Raw genomic sequence first — 19,573 nt, forward strand, 5'->3', positions numbered from 1 at the left:
CACACAAGGATCTGCAGGCCACTCCCGCCTTGGCTAATGTGAGTGTTCATTATGCAACTATCAGAAACGACTGAACAACAATGATGTTCATGGAAGGATAGCCAGGAGGAAACCACTGCTCTCTAAAAAGAACATTGCTGCCCGTCTGAAGTTTGCCAAAGAACACACAGATGATCCACAATACTTCTGGAACAATGTTCTCTGGGCAGACGAGTCAAAGGTAGAACTTTTTGGCCTAAATGAGAAACGTTATGTTTGGCGAAAACCAAACACTGCGTTCGAACAGAAGAACCTCATCTCAACCGTCAAGCATGGTGGTGGTAGTGTGACGCTTTGGGGCTGCTTTGTTGCCTCAGGACCTGGACGGCTTGCCATCATTGACACAACCATGAATTCTGCATTGTATCAGAAGATTCTAGAGGGGAATGTCCGGCCATCTGTCCGTGAGCTGAAGCTGAAGGGAAAGTCGGTCATACAGCAAGACAATGATCCTAAACATACAAGCAGATCTACAAAAGAATGGCTGCAGAAGAACAAATTCTGACATGCGGGGGGAGAAAGTGACATAGGGGGAAAGTAACATGGGTGGGAGAAAACAACATAAAGTGGGGGGGAGAAAGCGACACAGAGGGGTGGGGGGAAGAGAGCGACACAGAGAGGTGGGGGAAGAGAGCGACACAGAGGGGTGGGGGGAGAGAGAGCGACACAGGATGGGGGGAGAGCGAGCGACACAGGAGGGGGGGAGAGAGATCGACACAGGAGGGGGGGGAGAGAGCGACACAGGAGGGGGGGAGAGACACACAGGAGGGGGGGAGAGAGAGCGACACAGGAGGGGGGGAGAGAGAAACACACACAGGAGGGGGGGAGAGAGACACACAGGAGGGGGAGAGAGAGCGCCACACGGAGGGGGGAGAGAGAGCGCCACACGGAGGGGGGAGAGAGAGCGCCACACGGAGGGGGGAGAGAGAGCGCCACACGGAGGGGGGAGAAAGAGCGCCACTCGGAGGGAGGAGAGAAAGCAACACGAGGGGGGAGAGAAAGCGACACGAGGGGGGTGAGAAAGTGACACGGAGGGGGGGAGGAGAGAAAGTGACACATTGGGGGGGGGGAAGAGATATAGCGACACGAATGGGGGGAGTAACATGGAAAGGTTTGGGTGAAATGCAGGGGCAGAGAGAGACACGGGGGAGGTTTGGGTGAAATGCAGGGGCAGAGAGAGACACGGGGGAGAGTAGGAGACTTGGGGGGCTCTGTATCTTCCTGATGCACAGAAAGCAGGAACGTTGCAGCCGTGAGCAGAATCGCCTTCCCGCTGCCCAGTCAGAATAACTGATTCACCTGTGCTGAAGCAGGGATATCCTTAATACCTGGCCTGTTGCTGGCCCTTGAGGACTGGAGCTCGGTCTAGGACATTTGTCCGCGATTCACCCGCCGCCGGAAGCTGCCACCACTTTGCTGCTAAAGTAATTGCCTTACCATAAAACCCCCTACAGTAAGCCCTTACCCAAACCCCTTAAATTAACCCCCTACCCTAAGCGCCAAGCATTGGAATGCTGTACAAAACAAATATAAAAAAAGCAAAAACAATGGGGCAAAGGTCTTTCAAATAGATTTATGCAGCAATATCTGAAACCTGCAACAGAAATGGGGGTGGCCTTTTTTTTATTTTTTAAAGCAAATCCTTTACACTGCATCTTTGTGACTAAATGAGCAAATAAAAAAAAACAGTCATCTTACTACCTATCCACCTAACCCAATCTCACTTCAACTTTGCGCTTTACCTTGTAACTTCAAAATTTACACCGCCAAATTGAAAAAACGTAATTATATTATCAAACTGGGAAGCCATACATCATTCTTCGTTCTTAGCACCAGACAGATAAAAGGCAAAGAGATTGCTCCTTTATCGGAAAGCTACAGAGGCCACACGGACATCCTTCTTCACCAAGCGCAGACGAAAGGCGGCCCACTCCGTAATTCCTTCACCTACGCAACAAGACCAATTCCAAGTTCAATACCGTGATGGTGGAGTCGTCATTCTCTACACCTGGAGGCTGAAGGACTCAGGGGACCTTCTTGACTTGCTTCCACAGCGGCACAATTCCCAACATGCCCTGCTTGATACCATCTCGAGAGCTCCATTGTTTTTGCCATTGATTATCAGGTACACTAGGGGGGGCGGTGGGTAATTTCTTTGGCCAACACACAAATCAAGACATTTATAAAACAGACACAAATGTACTTTTTCTTTGCATGCGTTTTCTTGGAAGTGTAAGCTCTTGGCTAACATTCATTCTAATGGGTCAGCACATATTTTCCCATTACGTATAATAAATATAATATAAATACCTCTTCTAAACAGTAATATGAAAAAATAGAAAAATCAAGTATAGCAACTTGGGATGCCCCTACATGGGGTCTGAAAAAATAAAAGGGAACAACAAGTGGGTGACAGGGAGACAGAAAAAACACCAGTCAGGAGATATAATGGCATGAAAAGAAGTCACGCACACTCAAAGGATAAAGCAATCAACAAGTGCCACTTAATGACTAAACGACGTACCATGGGATGCTGTTATGACTTCTTTAAGTCATTAAATGACACTTTTTGCTACTTTTTGATTGCTTTATCCTTTTGGTGTGCTCAACTACTTTCTCTCACCTTTTTCACCTCTTCTAAACAGCCACAGAAATACACACCTCATTCTTGTATTAGAATTATATCTATTATATCTGAAGCAGAGGGACCTTTCCACACCATGATTCGCCGTAGTTCTCTCCTAATAGAGCCAGTCTTTCCCCTCACAACGATTTTAAGACGGAATCCCATTTTTTAAAAATGTTTCATAAAACATATCCATTATAAATTGTATTTCTTCTGTCACTCTATTCATTTAAAAATCTCTCCCTCCAACTCTCTGATGGCGGGAGCATTTTTAGCTATCCATATATTCATTCTGATCTTTCTTGCTACCACCAAGATAGAGTTACGTATTTAGTCTGCCTTTTGTTGTGTTTTCCACTACAGCTGGAAATATTCCATAATAGAAAGATTTTCTCTCGTTATATTTATTTGAGATAGATAGATAAATCATTAATGATCACTTTCATAAGAAGAACCCTCTGGGATCGAAATGTGGGGATATGTCTGTATGATGGACTGAATAAACACCCTTTTCTTCTACTCCCTGTGCTGGTATTCTGATCACTTTGGTGATCATTAATTACTTTAATTATTTACCTTTACCGAGCACCCCCGCTCTCCCCCCCCCCCCTCTGCTGAGGTATTCTACCCAGCGTGTGCCGCCATTTCTTCTAATATTTTTATATATTTTATTTTTACTACTTTATTCCAATATTTTGCTATTTTTCTACAGCTCCATACGCAATGGAAAAAATCTGCCCTTTCATGCCAACACAATGTATATAAAAATTCTCCTTGACAGAAAAGAAGCAGCGCCCCTGAGGTCTTGTAAATCCAAATAATCAACATTTACTGTGGTGGGATCGACGGTAGGGTCCCCACTGGGGACTTTGCGAAGATACCACATACAGTATTGCAAAATTGCAATTATATTATAAAGCAGCTATATCCTTTACTGAGGAGTCACACCAAATGCCTACGCAATTGGGAGATGTACGCTCTATACCAGGGGTGGGCAACTTCAGTCCTCAAGGGCCACCAACATCTCAGGATATCCCCGCGTTAGCGCGTGACAATCAATCATCGGTCTTCAACTGCGCCACTCTCAGCACTAACTAACCCCAGCCCCCCGATCCCCGCCCAGCTGCACAGCTTCTCACACCAACACTCACATCTCTGCTCTGACTAGCCCCGCCCCCTCCAACTAGCCCCGCCCCCTCCAACTAGCCCCGCCCATGCTTCCTGTTCTCTAATCCAATCGCTCGACTCACTGAGCTGTGCAGCTGTCATTTGACAGGTCAACCAGTTCAGCAATCACTGCGCACAGGTGCTACGGGGGACATTTTAAACACCGGGATTTCCCCATCCCTGAACACGTCTGATTCGTTAAAATGTATTTTATATCCCCAAAACATATCAAACACTAAAATAGTGTGAGATAAATAGCAGCATATTGTTTGCAAATAAAACTGTTTTTATTCCTTCGTAATCCTTAAGTGTTCTCAGTTTGTTGGCGTTGGCACGTGGCTCTATCGCAGTGGCAAACAGCACAAGTTATATTGGACAATGGACAGCCTTGTCTTGTCCCCTTTTTATTTTATTTTGAAAGCGTTTTGACATGTACCCAGGAGCAGCGCTTCTTTAAAGATGCCACTTATCCCAAAAATTATTTCTAGGGAATGGCAAAGATGATCCTGTGTTATTAAACGAGCAATCCCAGCAATATCCGACACGTGGTTTATTTTTTAAATACTGTAAATCAGTTCTGAAGTATTAGATAATACTTAATGCCATGTTTAATGATTGTTCATACACTGAGCACCCTTTGATTTCTAGAACAGGATTTAGCCACCTCCTCAGCAGCGCAAGATCTTTGTAACACGTTTCCCGTTTGGGACAGTTTGTTGCCAATATTCCCAGCAGTTTGAGCTGCAAACTGTAATAAATAATGTTACCGTAGTAATATCAGGATACATTGTAGCTGCTGTGGTACTGTACACTGACTGAAGGATTGATTGAGACTGACAGGCAGCCATTTAGTGAACCCTGGGAAGCAGGATCTTTGCTATATTAAAACAAACAAAAAAGGTTTCATTTATTTTTCAATTTCAAGTGCCGCTTGGTTTGCCTCTTTCGATTGGAAGTATTTCAGCATCTAAACTACAAAACTCCTGGAAAAGTTTTTTGCTTTTTGTACATGTTGGATCGCAGCTAATACTTTCTTTATATTACCAACTGCATTTCTCCCGATATAATCGTTCTTTTATATTTTTTTTTTTTAAAGAAGTAGAAGTGACGGTCCATGCTTTTGAAGGAATAATGATCTCCCCACAGACCGGTTTTGTGCTTTGTACAGACATTATTACAGCGTAAAACCTTTCACGGCCTGATGGCATTAAGTTGCCAAGCCTTGCAAGCTCCGGCAGTAATAAGACGGTGAGGCCCAGACCTAAAAGAATGGAACCTTTTGAAGTGACTTAGAGAGTGTTCTTTTGTACGGCCCATCACCGGGGCTCGTTACTGCTCCCCTGTGCATCTTAACCGGCATTTAATTAAAAAGTCTGCAATAAACCCTGACTTGATTGTGTGCTCTCAGCAGAGCGCTGCCCAGAGCAGCAGGGGAACTGCTAGACTAAAATCATTGCTTTCCAAATGCTCTTCATGCAACAGACTTTGCTCAATTCCATTTACTACAACTTACATTTATTATTATTGTGTATTTGTAAAGCGCCGACATATTCCGCAATACAATGGGGGTGCACAGATCTGATAGTTACATGCAAACAGATACAAAGAGGTAATGAGCACCCTGCTTGTGAGATCTTACAATCCCTTTAACAAGCTACGCTTCTCTTGCAGAATGGAGCGTTCTGTACAGGACGTGCTCTGTAGCTTGAAAAATGCTTCATGTACAATCTAAAATTCCCTGCACTTCGTGTCAAGGTAACATGTTAAGGATCTCTACTTCCATAGGTCACGTTTACACCTACACGGCTGTCTTAGATGCCTAAAAAAAAACTGTATGATACACCTTTCACATAGGCTGTGTTGTGTGCATGAGGCTACAACTGCGGGAGAAAAAGAACAGCGCCTGCATTCACCCCCATCAGAGGCAGAGCGGTCAGGAACCGCAACGGCATGCACCGCCATCGGAGGCAGAGCGGTCAGGAACCGCGACTGCATGCACCGCCATCGGAGGCAGAGCGGTCAGGAACCGCGACTGCATGCACTGCCATCAGAGGCAGAGTGGTCAGGACCGCAACGGCATGCACCGCCATCGGAGACAGAGCGGTCAGGAACCGCGACTGAATGAACCGCAACTGCATGCACGGCCATCGGAGGCAGAGCGACGTGTTCCCACTCTGATCTCTAAAGTCATGTGCAACAATACCTTGCATCGCACTTTGCAAAGCATTGTACGACTTCAGAGAGTAGAGCGGAGACAAACAGCTCTGTCCTATCTCTTCCGTAATCGTACCTTTATCTGAGGCAGGACTGTCAATCAGGGCTCTGCTCTCTCAAGTTGCACCCCGCAATGCTTTGCAAAGTTATATGCCTTGTGGGGCGACTGTGGAGAGCAGAGCAGTGATGGTCTTCCCGGGCTAAACCCTCCCACATCGAAGGCAGAGCTGGCAATATCATTCAATATCATTCAAAATACTCCAACACATTTTCTACTCAATAGAAAAAAAAATCTAACCCAACCTCTGGGTTTTTCTATAGGTGCAGCTAAACGCCTTCATTTTATTGCCTCTATCCTGTTGATGATCAGTTCCTGCTTGGACCTTGAGGTATAAGGTAGAGAAAACAAACCATAGAAAAGACATGCTAATATTCATATATATTGTAATCATGTGTTTCTCCAACTTCCACGGTGGTTCTATTACCACCAGGTCACACCTTCGTCACTGACATGTACTTGCTACTAGCTTTGAAAGATGGGGGAAATTACTACATTTTCAAGACACCATATTTTTTTTATTCTTTCAACTCAAAAATTCTGAATGGTAAATTAATATAGGTTATATATTATGTTAAATAAAAAAAATATATATAGGTTATTCATATAGGTTATATATTATGTTATATATAAAAAATATATAGGTTATAAATTGTTATATCTTATATGGTTTTTCATATAGGTTATATATTATGTTATATGAATAACCTAGGGGTCCCGAGAGCTAAGAATAGCAGAGTTCGGCTGAAGACCACCCCCCCCCCCCGATTCCAGAGAAAAATAAATCCAAAAATAGGGGAACTGCTGCTTTGTGAATATTTTGCATCAAACAAAGCAGTTATTCAGTATTCAGATGCCGTCATTAAAACCAGCTTTTTTCCCCATTCCCTCCCCCCGCATCTTACTTACTGTTGCTAGACTTCAGGTCACGGTGTATGACCGGCACTATAGCTTCATCGTGCAAATAATTCATCCCTCTGGCGATCTGAACAGCCCAATTCACCAGGATATCAGGTGGAATCTTCTTCCCAGCGAGCACCCTGTTTAGCGATCCTCCCCGAGCGAACTCCATGATCAAGCACAGGTTGGGTTCCTTCAGGCACACGCCCCTCAGAGCCATAATGTTCGGGTGCTCAAGCATTGCAAAGAGTTTGGCTTCCTGCCGGACGTTCTCAATGGTCTGGCTGATGTCTTCATCGGGGTCATGGCGGGCAGCTTTGACGGCCACCTCCTCTCCACTCCAAATGGCGCGGTACACCTTCCCGAAGCCTCCGATCCCAATGATTTCCTCCAGTGTCAGCTCTGAAAAGTCGATCTCTAGTACTGAAAGGTGTTCAGAGAGAGAGATAAAGAGGTGGGAGGAAAAGAAAAAAAGAACTAGTTGATTTCAGATTACTTCAACCATCAGAATTAATTACACTTAAAGATGCAATTCCATCTACTCTAGAAGGTGGTCTTCTTATCAATAACAATCCTTAAAAATCGCAATCAACTCTACTGAAGATAAAAAAAGAAATGTCTTTATTTTTACCATTGCAAAGTAATTTTGCTGCTGTCTTTGGCAATCCTACCCTTTTTTAATTTTGTAGTTGAATTCTGGAGATATCAGTTGTGAAAAATTTGGCTCCGAGGGAGGTTAAAATTTACACTCAAAACAAAAAAAGGTTACCATGGTAATAGTGGTTGTCAGAAAAATAATAAACAGATGAAAACTTAGCAAAAAAATTAAGGCTTTTCAATAGATAAAAAAGTTAGAAATAAATCAGCACAATGGGAAGTATCAAGTTATAGTTTCACTTAAGTACACTAAGTTCAGTACAAAGTATTACAATGTTCAACCCGATTCCTGTAGTACATACCGAGAACGCGAGCGCCGCTACTTCCTTGTTGTTTTAAACCCCCTGCATCATGGAAGCAAACAGAAAGAGGATGATGATGCCACTTCTACTGGCCTGCGCACTGGAGGAGATTTATACCGCCATTTTGTTTCCCCTGAAGGAGACGGTTCTCGTGTTACCTTTACAGGTATGTATCTCAGGAACCAAGGGCCCCCCCAGAGATAAATCAAACAAAACCAGATTAGGGGGAACTGCTGCTTTAAAAAAAAACAGTCAGCCTTCACGGTCAAAACCCATGTGGCTGAATGAATTAAAGGTCAGTGCCAAGCAGTTGGCTTTGAGCACAGAAATGCTGACACTGCACACACAGATAGTGCTGAATGAACAGCTCCAAAAACATGGACTTCTGTTAATCACGATTCCACAGTGGACCTTATTGAGTTAAAGGTGCAACATCCCGAACATTATCTTGGTTCTAATTAAGTAAAAGCACTTAGGTACGTGACCTTCTCTACAGTTTTCAACAACGTTTTCATAAACCTTGCTGAATAGCTGTGCTAACTGCAAATAGTACTCACAAACATCCTGACATTTATGTAATTTTTATGATGGAGGCAAGTAACCCTTTCAGTTCCAGAAAGACTAGTTCAGCGATCAAATGGCCTTATCCGCCCCCTTCTTCGGGAATATAATAGGAACTGATCGTTCCTAAAAATAAGCAAGAAAAAAGGGAAGATGTTCAGGGCAAATCATAAGCGGAATGGGACTTTTTGACAGCGACCAAACCGCTGACGGTGCTCCACCGCATTGAAGTCGCGGAGAAAAAAAGTCACCGCTGGACACGTCGACGCTACTTCACAATTCGTCTCTGCTGCCATCTTTAAATGTTCCCCTTTGTGCGCCCATTGTGAACGCGGTCCCGGCCGCTGCTCCTAATGTGAACGCGCACGCTAAGTAGGACACTCAGCGCACCCTCTCAGCAAACGATAAGGGCCCTGATACATTTCCTGAACATAAGGGTATACTAAAGGCTATACAGCAGCAATTCTACGATCACACATATCACTAAACCAGCTATGTCAGATAAAATAGTTGAAAGCACATTAGAATCTTTTAGCCACAATAAAGCTCATCTTTCATGTTTAAGCTTGCTCAGTGACATTTCCTTGTTACACCCTACACAATTTCAATAAGATATTTTGCATTGATTTTACCAAGTATGCACAAAGAGGCAATATTCTGTTTAAAAAAAGTTAACCCACTGCTATGTATCATGATTTTAGAGTCCCTGTCAATGTTTATAATTAGCTTATACTTTTTAGCACGCATCAAAGCCAATCCAATTTGCGCTAATACAAAGCAAACTCCACATGGTTGCTATTCTATATGTATTCCTTCGTTGGTTTGTAAAATTACAAGGAACATAGTGGATTAGAGGGCATTTTCAGAGCCAATGATCAAAGGAATAAGAACAAGTAAAATAAGGGTCATGATCTTCTTATATTATGCTTATTTGACCAAGATCATTTAGGCTGTCAAATCTTTCCTTTTGCCGACCAATTCAATGATTATTTGTAGGACTACCAAACATATTGGACTATATTGATCAACAGAGTGAAATATCTGTGTAACATAACTTAGAAATCTGTATCTATGAGGCAGTCACTGATTAATTGGCCGTAATATAAAATACAGACTGAAGAAGACATCAGCTTCAATGGATTTGGGGGACCACCTCTAGTTTCCAGGGACCTCAAGTAAACTAGAGTCTGTCCAAAACAATCGAATTGATTGGCCCAGGGAACTCTATTGCTGCCTTTCTACTAGAAGCATACCGGTTCAGAAAATATTTTCTGGTCCTGATAGCCAGTGAATGATGGCAAGGCCATGCAATGTACCCCTTATTCATTGGCTCTCTGGCAATGAGTGTGCTGGTGATCATGCTGATTTCCTAACGCTCCAGGAGTGTGCTAGTGTATAGTTCCAGAATAGATGGGACAATGGTTAAAAATGAATTTATCAAATAAAAAGGAAAGTTAAAAAAAAAATCCTTTAAGAAGATGGGATTGCTGCTTTATAGTCTGATAAACAGGACCCTAATAGATCAGGAGTGGCCAACTCCAGTCCTCAAGGTACACCAACAGGTCAGGTTTTAAAGATATCCCTGCTTCAGCACAGGTGGCTCTCATTGACTGAGCCACCTGTGCTGAAGCAGGGATATCTATAAAACCTGACCTGTTGGTGGCCCTTGAGGGCTGGAGTTTCCACCCCTGTAAAAGATCATATTGGTTATAGCTGGATCTATACAGCAGTTTTGAGAAACCTCTGCTTAGTAATTCAAGATATATTTAAGCCTGTGTGTGCCGGAGGGAGCACAGCCCCAGAGGGCCACAGCCCCTGGCATTTAGCGCCCAGAGGAGCGGTCACGTTATCCCGGCCTCGCTGACGTGAACGGAAGAGATGGGAGTCTCCACTCCTGTCTGCCAGATCACGTTCAGTGCTCAATAGGAGCGACGAACGTGATCTCCCCTAGAAAAAACAGCTTAAAAAAGGGAAGGAGCTGTTCCTCCTACTTGTCTTTATTTCTTTTAATCCACCCCCACTGGTGGGTTCCCTGAACCAAACACCACTATTTTAAACTCTGGGGACCCCTGGGTCTGGGAGATGCTTACCGGTGAAGTTACCCAGTCAAAATTTCCCTTACGGGAAACAAAATGGCTGCCATATTTCAGGTCAATAGGAAGCGCCAACATCATCGGTTGTGACTTCCTATTGGCTGTGCATTCAAATCCCCTTTGAAAATGAAGTAGTAATACCCGTATCTCGGAAACCAGGGGGGCTGAAAATAGTACAGTTCAGCTCTGCAGGACCCCCAGCTCCAACCCTGGTAAAAAAAATAAAATAATAGAGGTTAGGGTGGATTGCTCTTTTAAAAGTCATGACATAACCTCTATGTCATGGGGTCCCTGGGGTGCCAGACCCCATGATGTGGTGGCTACGTCATGGGGCTCTCAAGGGGTTAATAACTCCGAAAAGTTTGGCTAAAATACTGAACTTTTGCATCAGATAGAACAAGATCATGTAATATATACTGTACTGTACCTACTGCTTCTTTAGAGAATAATTAGTGGTTCATGTGAAGAAAATGAAATTATTAAAAGTTTCAAAGTTGCAGCAACCTGGTCTGGCCTTTAAATAAACCCTCAAAACATCTATAAAATGATGGTAAATTTTAACCAATTCCCCAAAATCTTGTTTTACAGCAATAAAGTAAACAAAGAGAGAATTTCACACTCATATATAAATGACAAGGGGGGCAGTCGAGTGGATTTTAAGGGATGTCAAAAGACGAAGACGACGACCAAAAGTAAGATGGGAGGATGAAATCAGAAAATGTGTTGGAGCAACGTGGAAAAGAGAGGCTGCAACCGCAGTACCTGGAAGATCCTTGGGGAGGCCTCATCCAGCAGTGGGGAGACAAGGGCTGAGAATGATAATGAGAGATGTGCCTAAAAGTTCACCGCTGGAGACAGAGTTGTGCCTCGCTCCCGCCGCTGTCCCACGCTTCTCCGTCAGTCACTGTGACCGGCAACAGTGCAACCTATCTTGCATTAAGCAGGGTAGGTTGCGTGCTTGCCGGTCACCAAGATGTCTGTGACAGTCAGGTCAGTGAGCACTGTGCTGTGGAGTCGGCGGTAGCAAGGCACGAGAGGGGTTGGCGGAGGGAGCCTTTCGTGAGTGCCAACCCGTTCTCAGAACTTGCAGCTGGAGGAAGGGGAGGAGAGTGTGTGTGTGTGTGTGTGTGTGTGTGTGTGTGTGTATGTCTGTGTGTACACGCATCTGTGTGTGTCACACACTAACACACAAAGCCGACGGAGGCCAAAGTCTGGCTCCTAAAAATCTGGGCTGGCTCCTTTTTTTTTCTTCTTTTTTTTCCGTCCACCCCTGACATTCATACAAAACATACATAACAGTTAATAAGGAAAAATCTGCGTAATCCAACATATTAGCCACAAGATCAATATTTCTCCAAAACAGAAAACTATTTCACAATACAGTATGTGATTAGGATGAAAATACAAAGTGACAGTGACTTGCTAAGGAATAAGAACTCTGGACCAACACACTTGGGTCCACTGTTGGTTCAACGGTTAGGCCCACATCTACTAAGCATGATTCTGCCATAAAGCACCTTCTTGCACTGGAAGATACCTTACTGCCTATTATAGTCAATGGGTCTTGGTGCTATATTAACTAAGCAGTCTTATTTCATATGGGCCCTAATGCTTACAGCTGTTGGACATACATTAACTGCAGGTCCCTTCAAACACAGGTATCAACTGCTCGAAGCTATATAATGTCCTTGCCTGCCCTGGACAGGTCTATCATAATGAGGTCACAACACAACAGCACACAACACTTGTTAAGACCACCAACATATTTTTCAAAGATATTAAATGTACTCCAATATATTGCTCGCTCAAATACAGCTGTCCTGGTTGAGCTTTTCACAAATTTGGTACCTTTCCAACTAATCTACTGATTTTAAATAGGAGACCATGTAAAGATATAGACAAAAGCTGTTGGCCTGTAAAATGCCCCATTCTGTACACTGCGCAACATCCTGCTAACGTTTTCATTGTTTATCTTACAAAGAAGTATTAAATGTGACTTCCTGAAACACGGCCCAAAGGGGTTAGCCCCTTCAGTGCAACAAGCAAAGGGATTCCATGCAGTATTTAATACTCCTAAGCAGCCCAGAGGTGCTTTCTTTTGGAGAAGAGGAATATTGACCCAGTGGCCAGTGAAAATAATGGTGCCGAGCATAAATACAGGGCAGAACAGTCCCCCTACTGTGAGGGGCTTATTCAGTAAGCTGCGATAGTGTCGATTGGTCACTATTGCTTGGAAACTTTTATTTAAGTCAATGGGAGTTTGTGTGATAGTGTCCAGGTCGGCATTATCACAGTTTAATGAATAATCTGCAGAGTACCCTGAAACCCACACATCACTCAATTCCAGACACCTTAATAATAGCCCAGTACTTTTCAAAGTGGCACCCTGGGGGTAATTAGTAGCCGGTGGTCATGTTGTTTTATAGCACGTTGCCTGCGAGTTCTGATAGCTGCCAATCAAACTCAGAACATGATGGTCTGCATTATCAAAACCTATGGGCATCCACCAGTCGAAAAATTGCACATTTAAAAAATACAGTATATTTCGGCTTCAAGAAAAAAAAAACATGAAAAAAAAAAAAAACAACTCCTTTTGGAATAGTACCATTCATGGAGCATTACAATAAACTTTAAAAAAAATATTTTCAGTATCACTACACCTCTCTAATTATCGACACTATACAAAGTCATGCAGGAAGCCTCCTACAGAATGACATTTTACCTCCACCCATTTGTAAACAATGAGTGTGAGAATGTTATGTCATGTTGTTCACGCTCTATAGGGTGACTTATCTTATTGCAGGCCAATAGGTAGCATTGCTGCTAGTGCTGTTCATGGAAATCTTTGAGGCATATATTTTATGATAGTACCAACATATTTAATCATGCCCTTGAAATCATGTTTCTGCAGTGATAATACAACCCCTCTGTGGTAAGGTGTTAATAGCAATATACTCAGGAGTACCATCTATCCACAAGGGTGGACAGGTTTGAAGCGTCATAACCTTGGTTAAATTATTGTACCAACCTGTACATAATGCATAAAAATGAGCGTGTCGTCTCTTTATGGGGCAGAGACTTGTGCATGGAAATCTCTACATGCAAAAATGAGTACCCTGTATCACAGCATAAGATAAACATTATTATTGTATTCAAAGCAGTGCCCTCTCCCATTGGCCTCACAATGTACCCCCTCCCATATTACATTATATGGTGGTGAAATAATAACAAGGAGAGTTTTCCATATCCTTGTCCCAACTTCTCTATATATCACCAAAAATATTTACACTGAGATAAGGTAGCCCCATGAAATGAAAAGGCAGAGTTGCACTGCAGTTACCCGTATTCCAGGTAACCTAACTTCCCCATATACCCCCACATTCTCTTACACTGTATGGCTGGGGCTGGGTAGCAAGGTAGCTCTTCTGCCCTTTTGCCCTGCAGTTTGCTGGAGAAGCTCTGTGTTGTGGTCACATAGTTGCTGGGGAAGATGCCCACACGGTCTTGGATCTTCCCAGTCCACCAGCCCTCATCCCCTGATACCCGAGAGTCCTTGGAGAGCACCTGAACCAGGTCCCCGAGACGTAGGGTCAGCTCATCCTCTGCAGAGGCCTCATAGTCAAATACAGCTGTCCAGTAAAAAGGGGCAGCTTGGGAGCAGGAAGGCTGCTCCTCAATGACCCCTGCAACTCCGCCATCATCATCTTCCTCCAGAAAATCCTGTCTAGTGGGAGTTCTACCTCTGCCCTCCTCTTCATCTTCCTCTGCAACCAAAGGTACTGGTAGCACTGATGCATCTGCTGCTCCTCTAGTAAAGCCCAGAGAAGGTTTGATATTGCCAGACAGGGAGAGCAGAGATCTGAGGGGCTCCATTGAAATGATCCATAGGGGAGGCTTGGGGGATTGAGCTTTGTGCTCATGCACGGACACTTTTGGAGGTGGAAACAACTACACAAAAGCAGCTTCAGGATGACCAAGCGCAGCACAGGTCAAGGAGGTCACCTCTACCGAAAGACTGCTTCACCCAATCAGGGTCCCAGGTAACGTGTTACCTCTACAGAAAGGGGTGAGAGTCCCAGTCTATGCACCACAGGAGGTGAGGGCAGAAAGTGAAGTACCAGCGCATTCAGAACCAGAACTGACAGGGACAGGTTCTGCAGCAGCTCAAGGTATTTCAGAAGCAGGATTTGAAGAGAAGGGGTTTATTTGGTCAGGCCTCCTGCTCTGAAACAGAGGAGCTTTCTCCAAACCAGGAGATTCAAAAGCACCAAATATTACTGCAGAGCCAACACATCAATCAGAGAGAACGCCTGGGGATCCAGGGCTTGCAGGAGAGGGTGGTCCAGCATGAGCTTGTAGGCAGAACCAGGGCTTGCAGGAGAGGGTGGTCCAGCATGAGCTTGTAGGCAGAACCAGGGCTTGCAGGAGAGGGTGGTCCAGCATGAGCTTGTAGGCAGAACCAGGGCTTGCAGAAGAGGATGGGCCAGCATGAGCTTGTAGGCAGAACCAGAGCTTGCAGGAGAGGGTGGGCCAGCAGGAGCTTGCAGGCAGAACCAGAAGTTGCAGAAATAGAATCCCCAGCAGAACCAGGACATCCAAGTAAGTAAAGTCTGCAGAATCAGGAGGTCCACAATAACTAAATGCTGCAGAACCAGGATGTACAGGATAACTACCGTCTGCAGGGGCAGGAGGTCCAGCAGAACCAGAACTCGCAGAATCAGAAGGTCCAATAGAACTCGCAGAATCAGGAGATCCAGGGGGAGTAAAAGGTTACAGAACCAGCAGAACCAGAACATGCAGGCTTACAGGACCCAGCAGGATTAGAGGTGGCACAATCAGGTGATCCAGAGGAACCAGAACCAGGGCGGTCCTGACGTGAGCGCTCGTTCCGGTCCGGCCACTCTCCGCGCCGGCCAGCTGCAGCGGGTCAGTTCGCACCCCTCTGTGCCGCTGCCCCCTGCCCGCTATTCCCTGCCCGCTGCTGCCCTGCCCGCTGTCCCCTGCCCGGCGCCCCGGTCCCTCTCAGCCAGAGGGAAGGAAGCGAGCCTACTGCAGCCGCTCTTCTCTCCCATTGGCTGACGAACCTATCCATCAGTACCTGTGCTAATTATGATTGGAGGAGAGCCTGGGTTATATCCCATACCCTCCCAACCTATTGTTCACGCCCCCCCCATCTCAAACCTGCTGACCCGCTCTCTTTTTTTTTTTACACAAAACTTTAATAAGGTGTAAACAATAATGCAAAAACATGAGACAGGTTTTATCCAGGTGTACCACAAAGGGCACACATACTATAACATACAACTTACTAACATACTATAACACACATAATGTAATATAACATACTATAACATACATACTATAACATACTATAACACACATACTATAACATATTATAACATGCTAAGTAATAACATACTATAACATACTACAACATACAATACTATAACATACAACATACTATAACATACATATTGTAACATACCACAAAATACTAAAACATACTATAACATACATACTATAACATACATACTACAACATACATACTATAACCTACTATAACACATACTACAACATACTATAACATGCATACTATAACATACCATAACATATTATTACACTGTAGGGAAAGAAGTACAATACAAGGAATCCATATACAGTACAGAAGTGTTCAAATGTCTGCTCAGTAATATTAGTGAAACTGAGTGTCACTTATTCGGAAAAGGTCTCACTTATTACCAACATCAGGGAATGGAAAGACTTACTGGAATCCCACCAAAGTATTCTATTCAAAATGCATTTATGATCCAGTACCTTCAAATCTGTCATTGTAGTCCTGGGATCATGGTAGCTCTTAGTTAAAAATGCAAATGAGAAATGGTGTAGAAATGGTGAAATGAAAAAGGCAATATAGAAAAATAAATCTATTTGAGTATGTTATTAGTTTATTACTGAAAGATAAATACAGTAGAAGTTACAGTAACAAACCAGGAAACTAAGCCTGAGGTTAAGTGGCTGCTGCATTCAGGAAATGTCCCATTGTTAGCAGAAAACTAGGCTTCCTATTGGGTGGGGGATTGTGTCAAGCTGAACATGAGAGCAGCATATAAGACATTATAGTTACATAGTTGCATAGTAGATGAAGTTGAAAAAAGACATATGTCCGTCAAGTTCAACCTATGCTAAATTTAGATAACAGATACTTCATGCTATATTTGTATTTACCGTATAAAATTCGGGATTACGGCTTTCAGTGTTCATTTTTTTTCTAAAATCAGTGTTTATTTTTGCTGTTCCGGTGTTGTTTTTATTCTGTTTAAAAATCAGTGATTATCAGTGTTAAAATGAAACAAAATTAACACACATCTGATTTTAGTGTTTATCGCTGCACTCATTGTACTTTCCATACAAAAATGTAATTTGCGTTTGTTTCCTACCTGTGGCTGGACTACTAGAGGAAGTGGACCTAAATAGGAAAGGATGCTTCATTTTCCTTTTTTATCAGTTTCAACTGAAAGTGCAAGATGATCAGTCAGTGGTGTTTTTCGGTTAAAACCAAAAACAGGAATCCCTAATTATTAAACAATGGTGAGTGTATACTACTTGAAGGGACCAAGTTCCCGTAAAAGGTTACCATTTATTTCAAGACCTTAAAAAAGTTATGGTGGGTAAAAAAAAAGTGACAAAAACCCTCCACCGTATAGTAAATAAAAATTCCACTTGTGGCTACATTTGCATGTCTCAGACAGGTCTGCAACCCTGCCCTTCCCCATTATCGCTTAGCAAACAGTGCTTCTACTGCAGCCCGGGATTCTGGGTAATGACATGCAAATGAGCACACTGTGTCACTGTTTACTTTTTATCCATTTATCTCAACAACAACACGTCAAACACTGAGACCTCCGACGTGTTTCTCGCCCTTTGGTGCTTTCTCAAGGGCCCGTAACACTGATTTCTTTATTTATCTATATTTACTGAAGTCTGCTATCTGCAAAACGAGTGCAAAAGGTTTACACCAGATATACCAGGTGAAAATAGCCCTTTCTTTGTAAATATGGTGCTGTTTATTGCACTGGTCTTGCTCCAGTTCCACCACCTGTAGATGTTAGTCAATACCTCTCTGTGCCTCTCGACACCAGCAGTTGTCTGGAAAGGTAGTTGTCCCCCCAAAGCAATAACAAAATAGACTATTTTTTTTTTCTTGTTAAGAATTCAATAGAAGTAGCCGTGTTATTCCTGTGGCAATAGTGCAAAATAAATGTACTAGGTACTTTTTTATTTGTTCTAACAATTTATATTTTAGGACAAGCTTTCGAGAGTTCTGTCTCTTCCTCTGGTCAGTATTTCTTGACCTGAGGAAGAGAGGAGAACTCTCGAAAACTTGTAATAAAATATCAATTGTTAGAACAAATAAAAAAGGCATCACCTAGAACTGAGGTACTCATTTATTTTGCTTGTTAAGAAAGATGTTTGGAATCTTTTTACTGCCAGGTGGTCACAAACCTGCTTCATTCACAGTCAGGAAGGTAAATCAAGATTCCTAAAGCCAAGGCAAACATGAATAACAATTATCAAGAAAAATGATGGGCAGGTGCCTCTTTAACTATAGCATTAGTATGTAACACCCATGAGACTACATTTTGAAATGGGTATAAGTTACCATTTATAGTCCTAACCAGTGGTTAATCAATCAACTATCCCTGGGCTGGTTCTGAAAAAAAAAACTTGGAGGCCCCATGCCTTACTGGTCCTTCTGACAGTCAAAGAGTTAAAAAGAAATTAGAACTGCAAACTTGTAATTAAAAAGTAGTGGATTGTAATTAAAAAAAATTAGCAGCACTCTGCACCCCTGAGTACCGTTACTCTTCGCTTACTGCCCAAGAACCTAAGTATATGTTAATATGTGGAAGATTTATAGATGTAGCCGGCTTCATTGTTCTTTCTGGGGGGATGTAATAAAATAATTATATTATTATGTTGTGATGTTGTTCACCACTATTGCCATTTAATTGTATCGAAGCTCTGTGATATTCTGTTTTGTAACAGAATATGTTGTGTTCTCAACAATGTCACCAGCGAAATTTGTATGTGTTGGGGTTTCCCAACTTCTAGTTTAAACTGGTTAATGTGCAAAATCTCAGTATTAAATGCACTAAAAATACAAAGTGTTGAAGAAGAAGGAACATTTACGAGAATGTCACATCAGCTGTTAGGTTACATGAAGATACGGATCAGCAAAGGAGTGTGACAGGGAGACACCATGTGATCTAAGCTTTTCACAGCAACACTCGAAGAACTGTCCAGAACATTGAATTGGGAAGAAAAAGGAATCAAAATCAATGGTGAATACTTGAGTCACCTATGATTTACAAATTACATTGTTTTTTTTGAGACATCCATAATTCAGCAACAAATCAGAGAGCTTGCTGAAGCAACAAGGAAGATGGGCCTCCATATGAATCTGAACAAGACCAAAGTAATGTTCGACAAATGTGTCAACTCTACAAAGATCAAAATAAATGGAAAAGAACTGATGAAATGGAAGACTATGTCTACCTTGGCCAGAAAGTATCAATGGATGGGAACCTTTAGAATGAAATCAACAGGAGAATGAAGATGGGATGGAGCTCCTTTGGAAAAACCAAGAAAATCTTGCAAGGGAGTCTTTCCACTCAAAAGGAAAGTGTTCAACCAGTGTATCTGACTTGTGCTCACATATGCATGTGACTCTTGGACCATCAATGCGAAGACCATTCAGAAGCTTCAGACAACTCAAAGAAGTAAGGAGATATGTATGCTGGGTATTACCCATAGAGAAAAGAAAGATAATGAATGGGTTTGAGCGCAAAAAAAAGTCTGTGACATCATCACAAGTGTGAAGAAATTAAAATGGCTGTGGGCCAGACATATCACAAGAGAAAACACCATTGTTGGTCAAAGATGGTACTCAACTGGA

The 19,573-nt window shown here is 42.9% G+C and overlaps 1 protein-coding gene across 1 annotated transcript in view; it reads right to left on the reverse strand.

Annotated features, from left to right (window-relative positions):
• MAP3K9 (mitogen-activated protein kinase kinase kinase 9) overlaps window positions 1–15,635 on the reverse strand; it is a 55,088-nt gene extending 39,453 nt beyond the window's left edge. The window contains exons 1-2 of the mRNA XM_075614208.1: window positions 14,007–15,635; window positions 7,014–7,427 (exon numbers count right to left, since the gene is read on the reverse strand). Coding sequence (XP_075470323.1) covers window positions 7,014–7,427; window positions 14,007–14,490 — 898 coding nt within the window. The 5' untranslated portion in view covers window positions 14,491–15,635. The remainder of the gene's footprint in view (window positions 1–7,013; window positions 7,428–14,006) is intronic.
• Between the last annotated feature and the right edge of the window lie 3,938 nt (window positions 15,636–19,573).

The sequence above is a fragment of the Ascaphus truei genome, chromosome 9, assembly GCF_040206685.1.
Source record: "Ascaphus truei isolate aAscTru1 chromosome 9, aAscTru1.hap1, whole genome shotgun sequence".
In the NCBI taxonomy this organism is placed as follows: Eukaryota; Metazoa; Chordata; class Amphibia; order Anura; family Ascaphidae; genus Ascaphus; species Ascaphus truei.